At 39.8% G+C, this 19,580-nt stretch overlaps 1 protein-coding gene across 1 annotated transcript in view; it reads right to left on the reverse strand.

Moving 5' to 3' along the window:
* The window catches only part of SVEP1 (sushi, von Willebrand factor type A, EGF and pentraxin domain containing 1), a 233,157-nt gene that overhangs the window by 11,488 nt on the left and 202,089 nt on the right, over window positions 1–19,580 (reverse strand). Inside the window, 5 exon segments of the mRNA XM_006142717.3 lie at window positions 805–900; window positions 3,776–3,946; window positions 9,968–10,144; window positions 12,980–13,153; window positions 16,574–16,637. Of these exon segments, the coding sequence (XP_006142779.1) occupies window positions 805–900; window positions 3,776–3,946; window positions 9,968–10,144; window positions 12,980–13,153; window positions 16,574–16,637 (682 nt within the window).

The raw sequence follows: 19,580 nt of genomic DNA on the forward strand, positions 1-19,580 counted from the left end.
TGGACTCCCACGTAGTTGACCGTGGTTCGCATCCCGGACCTGGTGACTTAAAACTCATGCCAGGCACGTGTGCGTGCATGCCCAAGATCCCGAGAGGAGAATGGAGAAGAAGGGATTGCGGTGTGGCCATACCCCTGGGGGGTGATTTCTCGCTTTCTGTCTCTCCCTCTGTCTCTGTCTGGCGAGCGCACGTGCCCTATAGCAAAAACCTCTAAAAAAAAAGATATCGTAAAATGCCATGTATTTATGCCAACTGCAGCAATGAATGGCATAGGACATAGTGGACCTGAGATCAGGAAAAAAGAGGGCTGGGAGACTATAACCAACTTTCCCAAGAAGGCTCTTACACATTTGTGCCAGAAGACACTTAAAGATGACTTTAGGGGGCCAGCAGGTGGCGTGGTGGTTAAAGGTGCTAGACTCCCACATGGCCAACCGCAGCTCAAGTCCTGGACCTGGTGGCTTGCTTTCTCATTTTCTCTCTCTCTTCCTCTCCCTCTCCCTCTCTCTCCTTCCTCTCTCACTCTGTCAAATTAAAAGTAAATAAATAAAAAAAGTTAAATTAAACAAAGAGATGACTTTAGGTGGATCTTGAAAATAATGTTTTCAAGGTTATTAATATTCTCTATCTTCTGCAAACTATTGACATATTCAAATTGGCCCTCTGGGTTCTATCTGGTCTGCTGTAACAATGTAAGCCAATGAATTTCTCCCCAACAGTAAAGTCAGTTTCTAGTAGCTTCCTTAAGTTTCCAGCTTCCAGGCAAATTATAAGTTGAGAATAGTATCTGACGACAGACTCACGTTCTTCACAGAGGCGCCCCATCCAGCCATCTGGACAGGAGCAAGCATTTGGTCGCTGGCAGACACCGCCATTCTGACAAGGGAATCGGCAGACAGCTAGAAAAGAAGTGGGATGGTCATAAATCTAGCGACTTCTGGAAGAGAGGTAGTCAGGCAGGACTGCTCATGTACATTGTATAATATTTCTTTGTCTCAAGCTTTAAGGATGGGAAACAAAATCAAATCTCAAGAGGAAACTTCAGTACATGGTGAAGTGGAGCATTTTATTGGTTGTTATCACTGCTGTCCCCCGCCCCCAGCTTTATTAAGGAGAGATAGAAAGAAAAAGTGTATATTTAAGGTTTACATCTTGATGTTTTGATATATGTATAAATTGTGAAATAATCACAATTGAGCTAATTATATTTATCATCTCAAATAGTTACCATTTTCTTTTTTTGTGTGTGCTGACAACATTTAAACAAATTTAGCGAATTTCAGTATTTTCACGGTATTGTTAACTAGAAGTGCATTGAAGTACCTTAAAATTCCAGAATTTATTCATCCTACATTGGTGCCCTATGACCAATACCTTCCCGTTCCTGTTCCTGACATTTTCTGTTTCTGGCAACTAGCAGTCCACTGTCTGCTACTACTTTGTGTTTTGTTTTTTTTTGGGGGGGGGGATGGGAGGTGGGGGGAGAACGGGAGAGGTTTTTGCTACAGGGTACATGTACTGACTGGAGAGAAAGAAGAGACAGCGACAGTGAGAGGGAAAGTGAGAAATCAACCTCTAGGGGGGATGGCTACACCTCAGTCCCTTCTCCTCCATTTTCCTCCTGGGATCTTGGGCACATACTTGTATGCGCCTGGCATGATGTTCAAGCCACTGGGTCCAGGACTCGAACTGTGGTCGGCCATGTGGGAATCCAGCAACATAATCACCATGCCATCTGCTGGCTTCCACTTTCTGCTTCTTTGAACATGACTATTTTATGTAGTATTTGCCTTTCTGTGTCTGATATTTCCTTGGCATAATGTCCTCCAAGTTTATTCACGGTGTCACAAATTGCTGAAGTTTCTTTTTTTTTTTTTTTTAAAGGCTGAATAATGCCTTATTGTATCAATCCATCCATCTATCTACCCACATCACATTTTCTTTGTCTGTTCATCCACCAACAGACATTTAGGTTGTTTCCAATCTTGGCTATTGTGCCTTTGATGTTACTGCCACTAAAATTTTGATTTTTGGGGCCAGCAGGTGGTGTGGTGGTTAAGGGCGCTGGACTCCCCCATGACTGACTGCGGTTTGAGTACCGGATCTGACAGCATACTTTCTCACCTTCTCTCTCTCTCTCCTCTGGTAAAATTAAAATTAATTAATTAATTAAGTTAAATAAAATAATTATTAAAAAGTTTAACATTTTGATTTTTGATCATTCCTGAAAGAAATCTCAGCTCTAGCACACCCAGACACTTGAGCTTTCCAAAATGCTATGTCCCTTTATGACTTCATATTGTTGCAGAGCTATGGTTTTCTCTGCCTGACTGCTATTTTCTTTCTCTTCCCTTGGCCCTAATCCCTTTCCTGTTCACCTTTTTCTCCTTCTTTAAGACCTAGTTCAAATGTCTCCTCTGTGGAACATTCCTTGGACATAACCCCAGTTCCCAAGCACACAAATCAAGGCTTTTTCTTTTTCCACATTTCTCAGCACTCTGAAATGTAACATGCCTCCATTATGTGAGAGGTCTTTGAAAAGTTCACAGACAATACACGTCACGGGACCAGCAGTTGGCATAATGGCTATGTCGCTGGACTCCCATGTAGTCAACTGCAGTTCGAGTCCCGGACCCGGTGGCTTAAACTCACACCGGGCGTGTGTGCGTGCGTGCCCAAGATCCCGAGAGGAGAATGGAGAAGGGATTGTGGTGTGGCCATCCCTCCTGGGGAGTGATTTCTCACTTTCTATCTCTCTGTCTCTCTCTGTCTTTCTGGCAAGCGCATGCGCCCTATAGCAAAAAACTCTCCAAAAAAAATGCATATCATAAAAAAAACACTATTCATGGATTTCAATTATTTTGGCACCAAAATTAATTCATAGTTTAATTCATTTTCGTGAACTTTCGAAGTACCCTGGTATGCATGTTCACGCCAACAAATCACTTAGAACACTTTATGGCAGATATTTCTGTTCCTCTCTTCCTACTTGTCTATTGTCCCCAAGGTAATCAAAATGTCTTGTGGAATACATATGAATCCCCTTCCTTTTGCAATAACTCCTGCCTCTCTTGAGCTTTATGTTATTCATCCAGGACTCCTCCCTGTCCCCACAAGTCCTAAAGGATTTGGTCTTTTCACTCCAGTCCTGATTTGGGCATTGTTCATATGGTCATGTAGACAACCCACCCAACAATTTGCTTGTGCTTTGATCTCAGTCATGTCTATCTTGTTCACTAGCATAGTTCCTGACTTTTCATAAATATTTGTAAAGTAGATGAGATCATCTGATTTGTGAAAAATCATATTTTATTAATAAAGTTTTAGAAGGACAAACAGTGATGCCTCATTACCAATCTCTTTCAATCTGCAGAATTTCAAGCATAGCACCCAAGAGTTCTATGTGCAAGCTTTCAATACTCAAACCACAAAGGGAAGTCCGATAGCACAGCTGTAAGTGAAAAGTAAAACTAAGAAAAAAAAATATGCATACTAGTTGACCATCCTAGAATTCCATACACATTTCCCTGAAGCTTCACTAAAAAATAATCACTCAAGGAACCAGCAGGTGGTGTGGTGGTTAAGGCGCTGGACACACTCACATGGCTGACCATGGTTTGAGTCCTGGACCTGGTGGTTTGCTTTCTCACTTTTCCTCTCTCTCTCTCTGTCTCTCTCTGGTCAAATTAAAATAAATGAATGAATAAAAATAAATAAGTAAACCAATACTTCTTTAAAATAAAGAAAGAAATAACCATTCACATATTATCTTACCTCTACAGGTAGGAGGTGATGTCCATGTCCCATTTTCCAGGCAAACACTCCTTAGGGAACCTTCCAGCATGTAGCCACTGTAGCACGAGTAGGTGATCATGTCCCCATACTGATAATGTACTCCTCGAGCGATTGCATTTTCTACATGAGCTGGTGGACCACATGAAATTTCTGTAGAAAAACGACGTGTAAATTAAGCCAGTGCTGTTAACCCAGACTGATGACACAGTTCATCTCTATGACTAAATTAAAGAGCAAAGATAAAATATACAGAGGTAACACTCTTACCTATCTCTCTACAAGATACTAAGAACTAAATCTGTTGCTATTTAGGAAAAATTGCGTTATCATAGAAGATAAAAGATTTTTGCCTTCCAATTCAAATACTGAAGCTGAACTATTCTGAACTCACGGACAGACATTTGTAGGGGACCAAGAATGTGCTCTAGTACCTTGCTAAAGAGATAGTTGTGAGAAGTTCAGTGCAGGATACTTTCAAATTAGAAGGAAAGCAAAGCACAGCAATTATTTATAGTCTGCTGCTTCAGAGTAAAGATCACTCCTTGCAGTAATGCATATTCCATCCGGGCTGTTTTATCAGTGCCTAGGACAGTGCCTGGCATGCAATAAGCTCTTAATATATATTTGGAAAATGAGTAACTGGATGAATATTGTCTCTAGCCTGTAGATACTCAATTTATATACTTTGATGGAGTTTGTTAAATTCAAGATTTCACATTAGTGTCTGTACTCTACGGCAGAAACTGAAGGATTGGAGGATATAAAAGAATGGAGAATGATTGTGGATAGTAGAGACAATGTGAGAGGAGGGTGGGAAATGGGGGAAGGTAAGAAGAAGGGAACCAAGCAAAAAAAGAAAGAAGCAAAACATTTAAGAGATTAAAAACATGGAAAATTATCTATTAATGATAACATGTATGATATCTTTAACTGGACTAATATACAGAGTGTTCCTGTTAGGAGAATTTATTTTGCATGCTGTAATGAATATTCAGTGATTGAATTTTTAAAAATAACAATAATAAAAATACACAGAAGTAGTTAAAATGTTACAGTAAAGCTGTAGCTAATAACCTTTCACATCTGTAAATATATGCCCTTAGGTATTTTATATATTGAGGTACTTTGGTGAATAAATGTAATAAATTTTAAAAAAAGATTTCACATCAGTTTCTCTCTTTTCACTACTGTATAGCAATGAATTTCTACTTTTTCAATTGTGTTGATTAAATAACAATATTCTTTTAAAAATAATTGTATGTGTATATTTAAATAAAAACTGTTCTAAGTTTTCTTTGGGGATTTTATGACACTTTAAGATAACTATATGGGAAATGATCTGTGAATGATGACATGTATGGCAATATCTTTGGAGTAATATATAGTATATTCATGTTGGGAAAATCCATTTTGTAGGCTGTAAAGATGTATAGATTGAATTTTTTAAAAATAACAAAAATTTAAAATAAAAAAACTCTATTTTGAGATGGAGCACAGGACAAGGACTGGTTTGGAGTCAGGACTCTACTACATAAGCCAGTTTGTGTAATTCCAACTTTTGGATGAGGAGTCTTCATTCACTGGCTTCTCAAAGGTCACTTTGTTGTCAGAATAATGTTAAAAATTTGTGGTCATAATACTTTTAAAAGGTTGTTCTAAGAGAGGATCACTCTGTATGGGGTTTCTAAATTCTCTCTCTCTTTGAAGGTAGACAAATGCCTACTATGTATCAGAAATGGAAAAGAAATAAACAAAGGAAATGCTGTCCTTCTGCTCAGACAAGTACAGAAAGAAAGAAAAATATTGCCATCCAAGCTTTACAATACTGCACTACGAAATGAGCTGTATTAGAGGCGCAGATACCATATGGTAAGAATATTGAGGCTATTGTAACTACTTCTGCTTAGGATCGTCAGGGTTTGAATCACAGTGAAAATGACATTTGGACTACGGTGTAAAGTTTGAGGGATCAAAGAAAGAACTACCGGGTTGGAACTAAAGCATGTGGGAAGATCATGTTGAGCCAGGAGTTGGTTTGTAGCAGTGGCTATTTATTTTTAATTATTTTATTCAACTTGATTTACTCATTTATTTATTTTTTTTTTACTTATTATTATTATTATTTTTTGGAGAGGTTTTCACTATAGGGCGTGTGCACTTGCCAGACAGACAGAGAGAGACATAGAGACAGAAAGCGAGAAATCACCCCCCAGGGGGGATGGTCACGCCGCAGTACCTTCTCCTCTTGGGATCTTGGGCACACATGCACACGTGCCCGGCGTGAGTTTTAAGCCACCGGGTCCAGGATGTGAACTGCAGTTGACTACGTGGGAGTCCAGCGACATAGCCATTACGCTAACTGCTGGTTCCCCATTTATTTTTTATTTTAATTTGACCAGAGAGGGACAGAATGAGAGAGAAAGAGAGAGAAAGTAAGAAAGCAAGCTGCCAGGTCTGGGACTCAAACCACACTCACTCGTATGGGAGTCCAGCGCCCTTAACCACCATGCCACCTGCTGGCCCCTATAGCAGTGGTTATTAAAGCATGAATTTCTGGCCACCTATATGAGAATCACCTGGGGTTTTAGTAAAAATGTATATTTCTAGGGGTTCTGGCTTATGAATCAATACTGTACATAAACTTCCTGGGTTATTCTGACATACGCTAAATTTGAATCACTGATTTATATGGAAAAATATCAGGAGTGGGTATAAAGAAGAGGGAAGGATGCTGCCCAGTTGAGGCAAGAATGTTTTGTTCTAAGCAAGGACGTTCCATTTGATTGAAAAAATAAAATGCAAGAGAGCATAGAGGATAACAAATAATAGTGGAAGCAGTCTCCTTCTCTCCGAGACCACCCCTAACCCTCTCAAGAATATTGGAGGGGGGACCAGCAGATGGTATTATGGTTATATCACTGGACTTCCATGCAGTAGACCACGGCTCAGGTCCTAGACCCGTGACTTGAAACTCACACTCAGTGCATGTGTGCCCAAAATCCTGAAAGGAGAATGAAGTAGAAGGGACTACGGTATGGCCATACCCCTTAGGGGATGATTTCTTACTTCCTATCTCTCTGTCCCTCTGGTGAGTGCATCTGCTCTATAGAAAAAATCTCTTAAAAAAAAAAAAAAGGAATATTGGAGGGGACTAGGTGATGGCATAATGGTTAGGTTGCTGGACTTCCATTCAACCGTGGTTCAATTCTCAGGCCCAGAGGCTTAAAACTCGTACCAGGTGCTTGTCTGTATGTGCCCGAAATCCCTAGAGGAGAATGGAGAAGGGATTGTAGCATGGCCATCCCCTTGGGGGGTGAGTTCTCACTCTCTGTCTCTCTCTGTCTGGTGAGCACATGTACCCTATAGCAAAAATCTCTCTCTAGAGAAAAAAAAAAAGAATACTGAATAATTATACACGTATGGAAGAAACATTTATAATCAGTGCATGTCTCTTTTCTTTCTGCCAGCAGCCTGAGTGGTAAATCTTGAGTGAAGAGCAAGGTGAGCATATGTGGGCTTAGTGAGGCCATCTGGCTTGCTTTCCCTCAGGCCGGTGGCTTTCAACTAGAGGGTCAAAGAGAAACGTCCAGTCCAGCATACACATACTTAGTTCTTTTCACTTCTCTGGTGGTAGATTTTCATAAGTATGAGGGACTCAGATCCCAGCTAAATGTATAGTCTACACCTAACTGGGATACAATCAGTATTCTAATGCTGCAGGAAACTGCTAGTGGAAAATTCAGGGACTTGGGCCATTGCCCATCTTTTCTTTATCAGGAGATCTTACTAGTCTATGCCAATTCATTCATTCTTGAAAAGAAATTCATAGCATAGGTATTATTGGTGCTATTACCAAATGCCCTAAGAATCAGAGAAACTAAGGCAATAGCATAAGTAAGGAATTATACATGTTGGGACCAGCAGGTGGCATCGTGGTTAAGGACACTGGACTCCTGTGTGGCTGACAGCGGTTTGAGTCCTGGACCTGGTGGCTTGCTTTCTCGCTTTCTCTCTCTCTCACTCTCTTTCACTCTGTCCCTCTCTGGTCAAATTAAAATAAATAAATAGTTAATAAAGTAATTCTTTTTAAAAAAGAGTTAAACATATTGGGGCTAGAATAAAACACAGGACTTCTTCCAGAGTCCCCATCTTATTTCTGATATCACTGATTGGTGCACAGGTATTTTGAAGATGGAGACCACAGAGGAAATAACACATTGGATTGTTGGAAAAGTCATGATGTATTTTTCTATGCAAAAATGCATTGTGACTTTTCTGTTAATTGAATAGTTCTATACTGTATAGCCCAGTGCCTTGAGTATGGTTAAACTCGGTGAATACTTAGTAATTGACTGCTGTAGAGGGAGCAGCCTGGACTGCAAAGAAGCCTAGTGGGCAGGATGTTCATCAGTGGTGTTTTAAGTGGAGATAGGAAGTGGTGTTAAAATATGTCAAGGCTTATGAGGCAGCAAGAAATGCCACTGGATTTGTTACATAGCAGCATGGTGCTAGTGCCTAGGTTGTCAAATGGTGGCTCCCAGGGCAGCAGGAACCTCATAAGCAATACCTGGAAACTCATCAGAAATGCGTACTTCTCAGGTCTCACCCCAGACCTACTGTCAGAAACTCTGAGGCTGGGTGGGTCCCAGCAGTCTATGTTTTAACACACTCTCCAAGTATTCCTGATGCAGGTTCAAGGTTGAGAACCATCATGGGGTAACTTTTCATGAAAGCATCCATTGCCCATTTTAAAAGTTCATTAATTTTAGGGCCTGCAGGCAGCATGGTGATTAAGGTGCTGACTCTCACATGGCTGACTGCTGTTTGAGTCCAGGACCTGGTGGCTTGCTTTCTCACTTTCCCTCTCTCTTGATCTTTGTTTCTCTCTCTGGTCAAATAATAATAATAAATAAATAAAATAAAATAATTATGATTATTTTTCTGCAATAGAGGTTTTTGCCTTAGGGTTCACCAGTCAGAGAGAGATAGAGAGAGAAAGTGAGAAATCACCCCTTGGAGGGTTGGCCATTCCACAACCTTCTTTTCCATTCTCCTACTGGGATCTTGGGGATGCATGCACACATACCTGGTCTGGGACCCGAACTGTGGCTGGCCATGTGGGAATCCAGCAACATAACCACAAGATCGACTGCTGGCCCAATACATAATTCTTAAAAAAAAAAAAAATAATTCTTTTCATGAGAGAAAGAGAGACAGACAGAGACAGAGAGATAGAAAGCAAGAAATCCCCCCCCAGGGGGGATGGTCACACCGCAATCCCTTCTCCTCCATTCTCCTCTCGGGATCTTGGGCACACATGCACACATACCTGGTCTGGGACCCGAACTGTGGCTGGCCATGTGGGAATCCAGCAACATAACCACAAGATCGACTGCTGGCCCAATACATAATTCTTAAAAAAAAAAAAAATAATTCTTTTCATGAGAGAAAGAGAGACAGACAGAAACACAGGGCGAGAAATCACCCCCCCAGTGGGGGGATGGTCACACCACAATCCCTTCTCCTCCATTCTCCTCTCGGGATCTGGGGCACATACGCACATGCACCCAGCATGAGTTTTAAGCCACCGGGTCCGGGACGCGAACCCCGGTCGACTACGTGGGAGTCCAGCGACATAGCCATTACGCTAACTGCTGGTTCACTAGCTGAGTTCTATAAGTAAAAAAATTAAAAACTAAAAAAAAAAAAAAAATTAATTAATTTATGAGATTTTTGCTATAGGGCATATGTGCTTGCCAGAGAGACAGAGAGACAGAAAGTGAGAAATCACCACCGTAGCCAACCCCAAAGGTTGCTTTAGCTTCCCTTTTTTAAAAAAAAAATTATTTATTTTAATTTTTTTTTTTCTTTTTTTTTTTTTTTTTTTTTTAAGCTGCCATGTCCAGGACTTGAACTGCAGTTAACTACTTGGGAGTCCAGCAACATAACCATTACGCCATCTGCTGGTCCCTATATCTTATTTTTTCAATGTTTGGAATTAAAAGATTTTTTTTTTTTGTTTATCATTTAAACCTTATTCACCCAGAAGATAAGTGTGTTAGTGCCGAGATCTAAATAGCTGCAGCTATGTTACTTGATTGAAAATAACCTCAGAAAACTGAGAAAACACCCCACCTTAATGGAACTCACTGGATTTCACCGGTGACTTACTTTCACATTTGGCGTTTGTCTGTGTCCACGTCTCATCGGGGCTGCAGGTGATGACGCCTTGGCCTTGGAGCAAGAAGCCTTCCCTGCACTTGATGGACACGTTCTGACCGACGTAAAACTCCTTTTCAGAAAGCAGAGCATTCTCAGGAATCACGAAAGGAACGGGGCATGGGTTTGCTGTTACAAAGAAGAGGAAAGGCTTACTAATATTTCCCTCGTTTCCTAATTTGGTTCTTCCAAGACAGAGTAGGAACTCTATAGGAACTGGGTTCTCAAGAGTGATATTATGAAGTTTAGAAATACAGAACTTCAAATACAAAATACAAACATGTTTAAATCCACATGACATTTTTATAAGGGGAACATCAGGGGAGACCTGGAAACACCAAGTTACTCAATCACTAACACAAGGTCCTAAAACTCTAAGATGGCAAATTCAGTAGTAGCCTGAAGCTAGGATGCACCGCATCATTTAAAGTGTGTGACTGACTTATTTATTTAAAAATAAGCTTTGTGGAAACAAAGCAGATGAAAAATTCAGGGGTGTGCCGTATGTTATTTTAATAGTCGAAGACTAATAAGAACATAGAGTTAGGACTGCTTACTGGCACTTTCCTCAACATGCTTCAGAAAAGTGAAACCAGAGAATCATCAGACATTTCACTATGAGTTGAATATGACTTTAGGCCACACCAGTATGAACAGGATATTAAAACTTAAACAGTTTTCAGGGCTTATTGATAAAGATGAATTCATTTTTATAGCTCTGAAGGAAATACAGGACATGATAGTGGTAGGTTTGCTTAGTGCAGGGATGTGATACCCATAACTACACATTTCAAGCAACTTTAGTTTTTTTCCTTCTTTTTTTTGAGAGGTTTTCACTATAGGGCGCATGCACTTGCCAGACAGACAGAGAGAGATAGAGAGACAGAAAGCGAGAAATTACCCCCCAGGGGGGAAGGCCACGCTGCAATCCCTTCTCCTCCATTCTCCTCTCGGGATCTTGGGCACTCATGCACATGCGCCCGGCGTGAGTTTTAAGTCACTGGGTCTGGGATGTGAACTGCGGTCGACTACATAGGAGTCCAGCGACATAGCCATTACGCTAACTGCTGGTCCCTTTTTTTCTTATTTTTGAGAGAGAGATTTTTGATATAGGGAGTTTTTTTTTCCTCCCTTATTTTATTTTATTATTTTTTTAAGAATTATTTTATTTAACTTTATTTATTATTATTATTATTTTCCAGTTTGATCAGAGAGACACAGAAAGAGAGAGAGAGAGGAAGTGAGAAAGCAAGCCACCAGGTCCGAGACTTGAACCATGGTCCGCCATGTGGGACCAGTGCCTTTAACCATCATGCCACTTGCTGACCCCCCTCCCTTATTTTAGATGAGCACTAAAGGAGGAGTCTTTGTGAGCAAGGCAGGAGAGTGTTGAATCCTAAAAGCTAGTCACTCCATTATGATACTTTAAATCATAACCAGATTTCTCTCAGTTCATACCTTGCTTGTGAATATTGTTTTATACGAGTGGTTATAACTAGTTACCCTTACTTGCTATATTTATGTATATTTTACTATATTACTATTGCACTTAAAGCATATTTTCTTTCCTCCCTATTTTACTATCCCCCAAAGAATGTATTATGCATTTAGGCCCAGTTTTAAATTTTATTTGTATTTTCTTTTAATGCTTTGGACTTGTAATCATCCAGAGAGTCTGTTAAAAGCTGATTCTCAGGCTATTTTAGATAATACAAGTAGATTTTGTGTGTATGTGTGCTCGAGCGTGCCTATGTTCACCAGAGAGAGACAGAGAGGCAGAGAGAGAGGGAGAGGAGAAAGCACCTCCCATGGGCATGGTCGCTCTGCAGTCCCTTCTCCGTCTCTCCCTCCTGTTGGAATTTTGATCATGTATGCATATGTGCCTGGTGTGTTTATTAAGCTGCCAGGACTCAAACTGTGCAGTTGGCCATGTGGGATCCAGCTGCCTTAACCACCACACCACAGAGCCAGCCCAATATAAGTAGATTTTAAAAATACCCCATAGAATTCAGGTAGAATGTGCTCAGATAGCTTTCTGTGGACCAGTCTTGCTTTTTAGTGATATTTCCTTTGGGTTTCAGGTATGTGGAAGCTAATCATGTAACTGAATCTGATTAAAGCCTATCGCCATGCTGCAATCCCTTCTCCTTCATTCTTCTCTTGGGATCTTGGGCACGCATGCATGTACACATATGCCCTCCACTCCCCACACAAGTTTTAAGCCACCGGGTCTGGGACTCATGGTTGACTACATGGGAGTCCAGTGACGTAACCATTACACCCTCTGCTGGTCCCACTGCCATCGCCTTTAAGTGTATTCTTTCCCACTTTGGAAAAATCTTTCTAAGAATTTTAAAGTGTACTAATTACAAAAACAGGCAGGATTTGCAGATTGCTTTACCAGCATGAATCTTGTTTTTCTTGGCTAATATCTGAAACTATGACATTATTCCACAAGAAGATAAACGTTATTTTGTAGAGATAACCTCTTGTATGGACCAAAAATACTTGTTGATGAAGTATCTTTAAAATTACTAAACAAGAAGAAGAAGAAAAAAATACATATATAAAAAGGGACCAGCAGTTAATGTAATGGCTATGTCGCTGGACTCCCATGTATTTGACCAAGGTTTGAGTCCCGGACCCGGTGGCTTAAACTCATGCCGGGTGCATGTGTGTGCGTGCCCAAGATCCTGAGAGGAGAATGGAGAAGAAGGGATTGCGACTTGGCCATCCCCCCGGGGGGTGATTTCTCACTTTCTGTCTCTCTGTCTCTCTCTGTCTGTCTGGCTAGCAAACGAGCCCTATAGCAAAAACCTCTTCAAAAAAAAGAAAAAAAAATTACTAAACAAGCAAAAATATTTGTTTGCTATGCTTATTTTTCTGTATTTGTTGACACATTAAATTCTTAGAAAATGAAACAAAACAAAACAAAACAAAGCCTATCCTAAAGTCAACACACACGTTTGCAGAGAGGAGTGGGTTGGCCCCAAGTTCCATTTTCAGTGCAGTGTGCCTCTGGCGACCCTTCAAGACTGTAGCCTCTGTTGCAGGAAAATACCACACGGAGTCCAGCTGTAGTGTTTTCAATATCAGCATTTCCGTTCAGAAACCCCAATGGAGCTTCACACCTGGTTTCTAAAAAGAACAAGAGCCTCATGTTAAATATATTTTCAGACTCTTTTTCCTTCTTTTGCGACAAAGCAACATAAAAAATAATTACTGCTTACTTATGTGGGGCACAATAAGACTTATTAAAAGAAGAAAAATAGCATCTGTAAATAATACATTAATACGTTCGGGCAATTTAAGATTGCTATGTGGTCAGATTGACTCCACCTGTCTTTATGCACAGTCATGCATTGCTTGACAATGGGGAAACATTCTAATAAACTTGTTAGGCAATAACGTTATTCTGCAAAGATCATACAGTACATTTACACAAGCCTAGATGGTACTACACAGGAAGGTTCTACGGTGTAGCCTACTGTAGTCTCATGGGATCACCGTGGTGTATGCGGTCTATGGCTTAAAACTCATGCCGGGCGCATGTGCGTGCGTGCCCAAGATCCGGAGAGGGAAATGGAGGAGAAGGGATTGCAGCGTGGCCATCCCCCCTGGGGGGATGATTTCTCGCTTTCTGTCTCTCTGTCTGTCTCTGTCTGTCTGGCAAGCGCACGTGCCCTATCGCAAAAACCCCTCCAAAAAAAAAAAAGTCCAAGTTATTCTAATGCACACTGAGAATTGAGAGTCCCTGGGTTAGAAGCTGATTGATTTCTTTGTGGTTCTTCAGCCTGGAAAGTTTTTTTGTTTAAACTGTCAGAGGGCACTCACCAGGAGAGAGAAGAGAGGAGAAAGAGAAAGGAAGAAAGGAAGGACAGAAGGAGGGAAGGAACCCGCAATGGAATGTCATCATGGTGCGATCCTTTTTCTTCCATTTTCTTTCCCATGAGGACTTGGGGCACTCACACGTGCCTGGCATGTTTATTAAGCCTCCGGGGCTAAGATCTGATCTGCAGTTGACTGTGTGGGATCCAGCTTCCTATGCGTAGCACTTTAACCACGGTACTATGGGGCTGCCCAGATTCTGAAATTGGAACAAATCCCAGGTGCAATTGGTGCTGATAGTCTGTGGGCCATGCTGACAATCATAGGTCTAGGCAATCCTGATGACTAGCATACGCTTCCCTAAACTCTTAAGAGAGGACAGGTAACAACATATTGGATAATTTAGTAAAGATCTTAAGGATGTATGTAAGGATGTAAGGATCTTACAGATCAGGTTGTTCAGTACCAGCATTTCTCTCATAAATATTTGTATTTTAAAAAATATGCCTAGGAGGGACCAGCAGTTAGTGTAATGGCTATGTCACTGGACTCCCATGTAGTTGACTGCAGTTCGAGTCCCAGACCTGGTGGCTTAAACTCACGCAGGGCACATGTGTGTTCGTGCCCGAGATCCTGAGAGGAGAATGGAGGAGAAGGGATTGTGGTGTGGCCATCTCCCCTGGGGAGGTTGGTGATTTCTCACTTTCTGTCTGTCTCTGTCTTGTCTTTCTGGCAGGTGCACGCACACTATAGCAAAAACCTCTCCCCCCCCAAAATATGCCTAGGGAAAAAGTACATAATAAAAGATATTAAAGTATCAATAGTTTTTATCCGAGTGGTAGAATTGATGTTTTCTTTTTGTTTATTCGTATTATCTAATTTCTTGCAAATAACTCATATGACTTATTTAATAATTTGAAGAGAAAAAGAAAAGAAAACCACAGGAATAATAGGATATAGAGTATAATAGGATATAGTAATAGACTTTCATTTTTTTAAATAATTATTTTATTTAACTTTATTTATATTTAATTTGACCAGAGAGGGACAGAGTGAGAGAGAGAAAGAGAGGGAAAGTGAGAAAGTAAGCCGCCAGGTCCGGGATTCTAACCGTGGTGGATCGGCCATGTGGGAGTCCAGCACCCGCAACCACCACTCCACCTGCTGGCCCCAGTAATAGACTTTTCTATTCTATCTTGTATTTCTGAGATAAAAAATATGCAACCCATTGTCCTTATAGTTTGAATTAAACCTGCTCCAAAACTAAAGCAATCCTGTCACCAACACCACGCAGGTTTCCAGTGCCAGACACCTGTATTTCCTTTTCACTCCCCCTCCCCTTCCTCCGTGCAGACATACACAAAGTTTTTGATCATGAGCAATTGAGATTTAAAAAAAAATACTATTATTATGAATGCCCAAAGTCCTAAATAGATGATTTGTTTCTGTGACTTAAGATGTTACTCAATATTTAAAAGTGTTTCTATATAGAATTTATACATGTTTTTGTGAACTAAATACAGTTAATATTCTATAGTGAGTTGCAATCATCCCTTAAAAGATTTAGGATTATATACACACAAAATCAGCTAATTTCTCTGTCCTATAAAATATGGTTGAAATGATAGTGATCAAGTATTCAAGTATCTGGAGTTCTGGTGCCAGCTTGGCCACTAACTTGATTTCTGTTACTGGGAAGATCTTTTTGCTTCTCCTAATCCTCACTCATTTTTCATTCAAAGGGGCTGGATTAGGTAATCTAAAAGATCCCTTTCAGTTTGAAAATTTGATGACCCCAGAAGGATTATCATGATTAAAAAAAGTTTTACATTTTGGGGCTGGTAGGTGGCATGGTGGTTAAAGGCACTGGACTCTCACATGGCTGACTGTGGATCAAGTTCTGGACCTGGAGGCTTGCTTTCTCATTCCCCCTCCTTCTCTCTCTGCGTCAGAATTTAAAAAAGAAAAAAAGATAATAATAATAAAGAAAGTTAAATAAAATAATTAAAATATTTTTATTATTTTCATTTCATTTTATTTTATTCATTTATTTTAATTTGGCCAGAGTGGGAGAAAGAGAGAGAGAAAATGAGAAGGCAAACCGCCATGTCTGGAACTCGAACCACGGTTGGCCATGTGGGAGTCCAGCTACCTTAACCACCATGTTACCTACTGGCCCCATAAAATAATTATTAAAAGAAGTGTGCTTTTGACAAAGGAAGCACATGGACCATATTCTGGGATATGTTATCCAATAAACTTGGCTATTCTCATAAAGTGAGTTAATATAACATTTCCTAAACAATATAAATATTTGTTTATTTGATATATGTACCAACAGCAGTTTAAAAAGATGTCAGTATTAACAAGGGCAGTCACAGAAAACAATAGCTCTAAGCCTTCCATCTTAGAATTATTTAGAAAAAACCCCCACAAAAATGCAAATAAACAATAGTTAACTTGTTTCTAACATACTTGCCATTCTGCAGTAAGCAATCTTGTGCTCTAGTCTGGTTTAATCATTAGTTTCTATGACAGTTTTGACCCTTTTATTGGTTTGGTGCCCTTGAGCAGAAGCCCACTGAAAGTTCTCATACAGTATATGGAATAGGCTTCAAATGTTTTAAAAAAATCCCCAAACTGATTTTTATAAGGAAAATGTTGCCATGTTGTTGTTATATTTTGATCCATAGTATCATTTTCAGGAGAGCTCAGTGTCATTTAACTTACTTTTGCATGTTGCCACCTCTCCACTCCACTGTCCGTCCTCCTGACAGAGGCGTTGGCTGTTCCCCTAAGAATCAATGGAGAAAAGTCATCAATAAGACTAATTGTGTAACAATGAGGGAGTACTTAAGACACTTCGCATTGGAATGCAAAATAAGTGCATTAAATAAATAGAGTTGAAGGAGGTTAGACACTCAAGAATAGTGTCATCAAATCATTTCAAAATTCATACCCAGCACACTAGCGTAATTAAGGTACAGACTTTGCTTGGCCTTCTGTTTTCATTAATGACTAATTATAATTTGTATCAAAACTGACAAAGACTGTGGTAGAAATGACAAAGAGTTATATTTGCTTAGTATATATATATATATAAATAATATTAATTGTACTTTCAATATCTGAGAGGTACAACAAGGAATGTAAATTGGTGTTTTTATATTCTTAAACATGAAACTTGCCAAGATACTACAATGGTGCAAGGACTGAAATTTTCCAACAATGCAAATGATCTAATAAACTTACCCTGGGCCACCTTGGGGGTTAGTGGTTAAGGCAGCCAGGTTCCACATGGCTGACATTGTGGTTTGAATCCCAAACTCAGTGACTTGAAAATCACACCTGGGGGATGTGTGGGTGTGTGTGTTCCCAAACTCCAAAGAGGAGTATAAAAGAGAAGGGACTGTGACGTGGCTATCCCCCCTGAAAGAGGGGGGTACCTTCTCTCTCTCTCTTTGTCTCTCTCTGATGAGAGCACAGGCCCTATAGGCTATTTGTGTCCTACGGTTACTACATCAAGATTACTGCTGATTCCTGGCTATAATTTTTATGTCTTTCCCCTCCTTCTCTATTGCTTATCTTTTATTGGAATCATCAGTGTTCCTAAGGGTCACTCTTTTCCATGTTTTAAGCTCCTAATCTACTCTAGAATAATAAAATAAAATAAGGTTATAGTATTACACACTTTAAAAAAAAAGATTAGGTTCTAAGTAATGTCTCAAGGATTCCGACTCTATATCAAGTGTATGAAGTGCAGCACATGGTTTTTTGTGACTTTTTAAAATTGCTCAGAGCCGTTTGGGTATCTTATTGTCTTGAGGCTCTGTTTCAAATAAGCAAGATTTCTAAAAAGGAGCTATTGTTTTACTTCAGGTTTTATCTGAATTGACTAATGTCTTCATTATTTTCCACTTCAAATGTATTTTCTTTGAGCTCTCTACTATTACTGATCAACTTTTTACCTATAAAAATTCCATTGACTCGGGAACCAGCAGTTAGTGTAATGGCTATGTTGCTGGACTCCCAGTTGACCGCGGTTCACATCCCGGACCCGGTGGCTTAAAACTCACGTCGGGCGCATGTGCGTGTGTGCCCAAGATCCTGAGAGGAGAATGGAGGAGAAGGGATTGCGGTGTGACCATCCCCCCTGGGGGGTGATTTCTCGCTTTCTGTGTCTATGTCTCTCTCTGTCTGTCTGGTGAGCGCACGGGCCCTATAGTGAAAAAAAAACCTCTCCAAAAAAAAAAAAATTCCATTGACTCCAGTGAGAGGGTACTATTGTCTTGACTTTCCATGAAAATAACTGAATATATACATTTAAAGGTTCTTTTAAAAAGATGTATTCATTATTTTCTTCTTATTGAAAAAGTAATATGTGTCCATTATTAAAGAGTGGAAAATATAAAAGAAAAATAGAAAGTTTTCCGAGATACTTTGTCTAGGTAAACTCTGTTGACATCTTGCTGTGTTTTTTCTATGCTTGCATAATTATGTATGCACAGGAAAATACCACAAACCCTTCTAAATTATAAATTATCATTTATTATTATTATTATTATTTTAGAGGTTTTCGCTATAGGGCACATGCGCTCGCCAGACAGAGAGAGACAGAGAGACAGAAAGCAAGAAATCACCCCCCAGAGGGGATGGTCACACCGCAATCCCTTCTCCTCCATTCTCCTCTCGGGATCTTGGGCATGCACGCACACGCGCCCGGCATGAGTTTTAAGCCACGGGGTCCGGGATGCAAACCGCAGCCGACTATGTGGGAGTCCAGCGACATAGCCATTATGCTAACTGCTGGTTCCCTATTATTTATTATTTTTGAGAAAGTAGACAATAAACTTAAAAAAACTAGCTCCCTTACCAACTAACATGTTAACTAACTAGCGATTTTGGAACTTCCAGAGTGAACTGTACTCTAGTTAATTTTAGTCAATAGTTTAGCATTTTCCCAGTACTATTTTTTTTCTTTGTTCTTTTTAATGATATGAATAAAACATATTCTGTTCTATGGTAATTTTTTTTGAAAGGTTTTTGCTATAGGGCACATGCACTTGCCAGACAGACAGACAGAGACAGAGAGACAGAAAGTGAGAAATCACCTCCCAGAGGGGATGGCCACGCCGCAATCCCTTCTCCTCCATTCTCCTCTCGGGATCTTGGGCATGCATACACACGTGCCTGGCGTGAGTTTAAGCCACTGGGTCCAGGACTTGAACCACGGTCGACTACGTGGGAGTCCAGCAAAATAGCCATTACGCTAACTGCTGGTCCCTCTATGTTAATTTTTATCCCAATCAAAATTCAAATACATAATCATTAATTATTGACCTAAAAAAATCAAATACTATCTTTTACTCTCTTCTTAGTAAGTTGCAAAATTTATTATCCTTTTCCTTCTTTCTTTTTCTCTCTCTGTTTCTTTCTATACTTAACTTGTTTTTAATGAATTAAGCTAGAATTTTAGATGAAGATTAGCATTGAGCTTTTCTTTTTTTGACCATTGTAATTATCTCCTTTTGCAACAATTAGCTTAGATAATTATACTCTTTAGTGTTCTAACAACCAGTTTATTGTTCACTAGCAGCAATTTTATAACAGAACTGTGTCATTTTTGAGTTCTTTATTTTGATTTATCCTTCAATTGGTTGTAATAAATTTTTTTCAGGAAGTTTGCCTCTGTAGTAAAATTTTTGAGATTTAGCTTAAAAATGTTCACCTCACAGGA

Source organism: Tupaia chinensis, unplaced genomic scaffold (assembly GCF_000334495.1).
Source record: "Tupaia chinensis unplaced genomic scaffold, TupChi_1.0 Scaffold000081_1, whole genome shotgun sequence".
In the NCBI taxonomy this organism is placed as follows: Eukaryota; Metazoa; Chordata; class Mammalia; order Scandentia; family Tupaiidae; genus Tupaia; species Tupaia belangeri.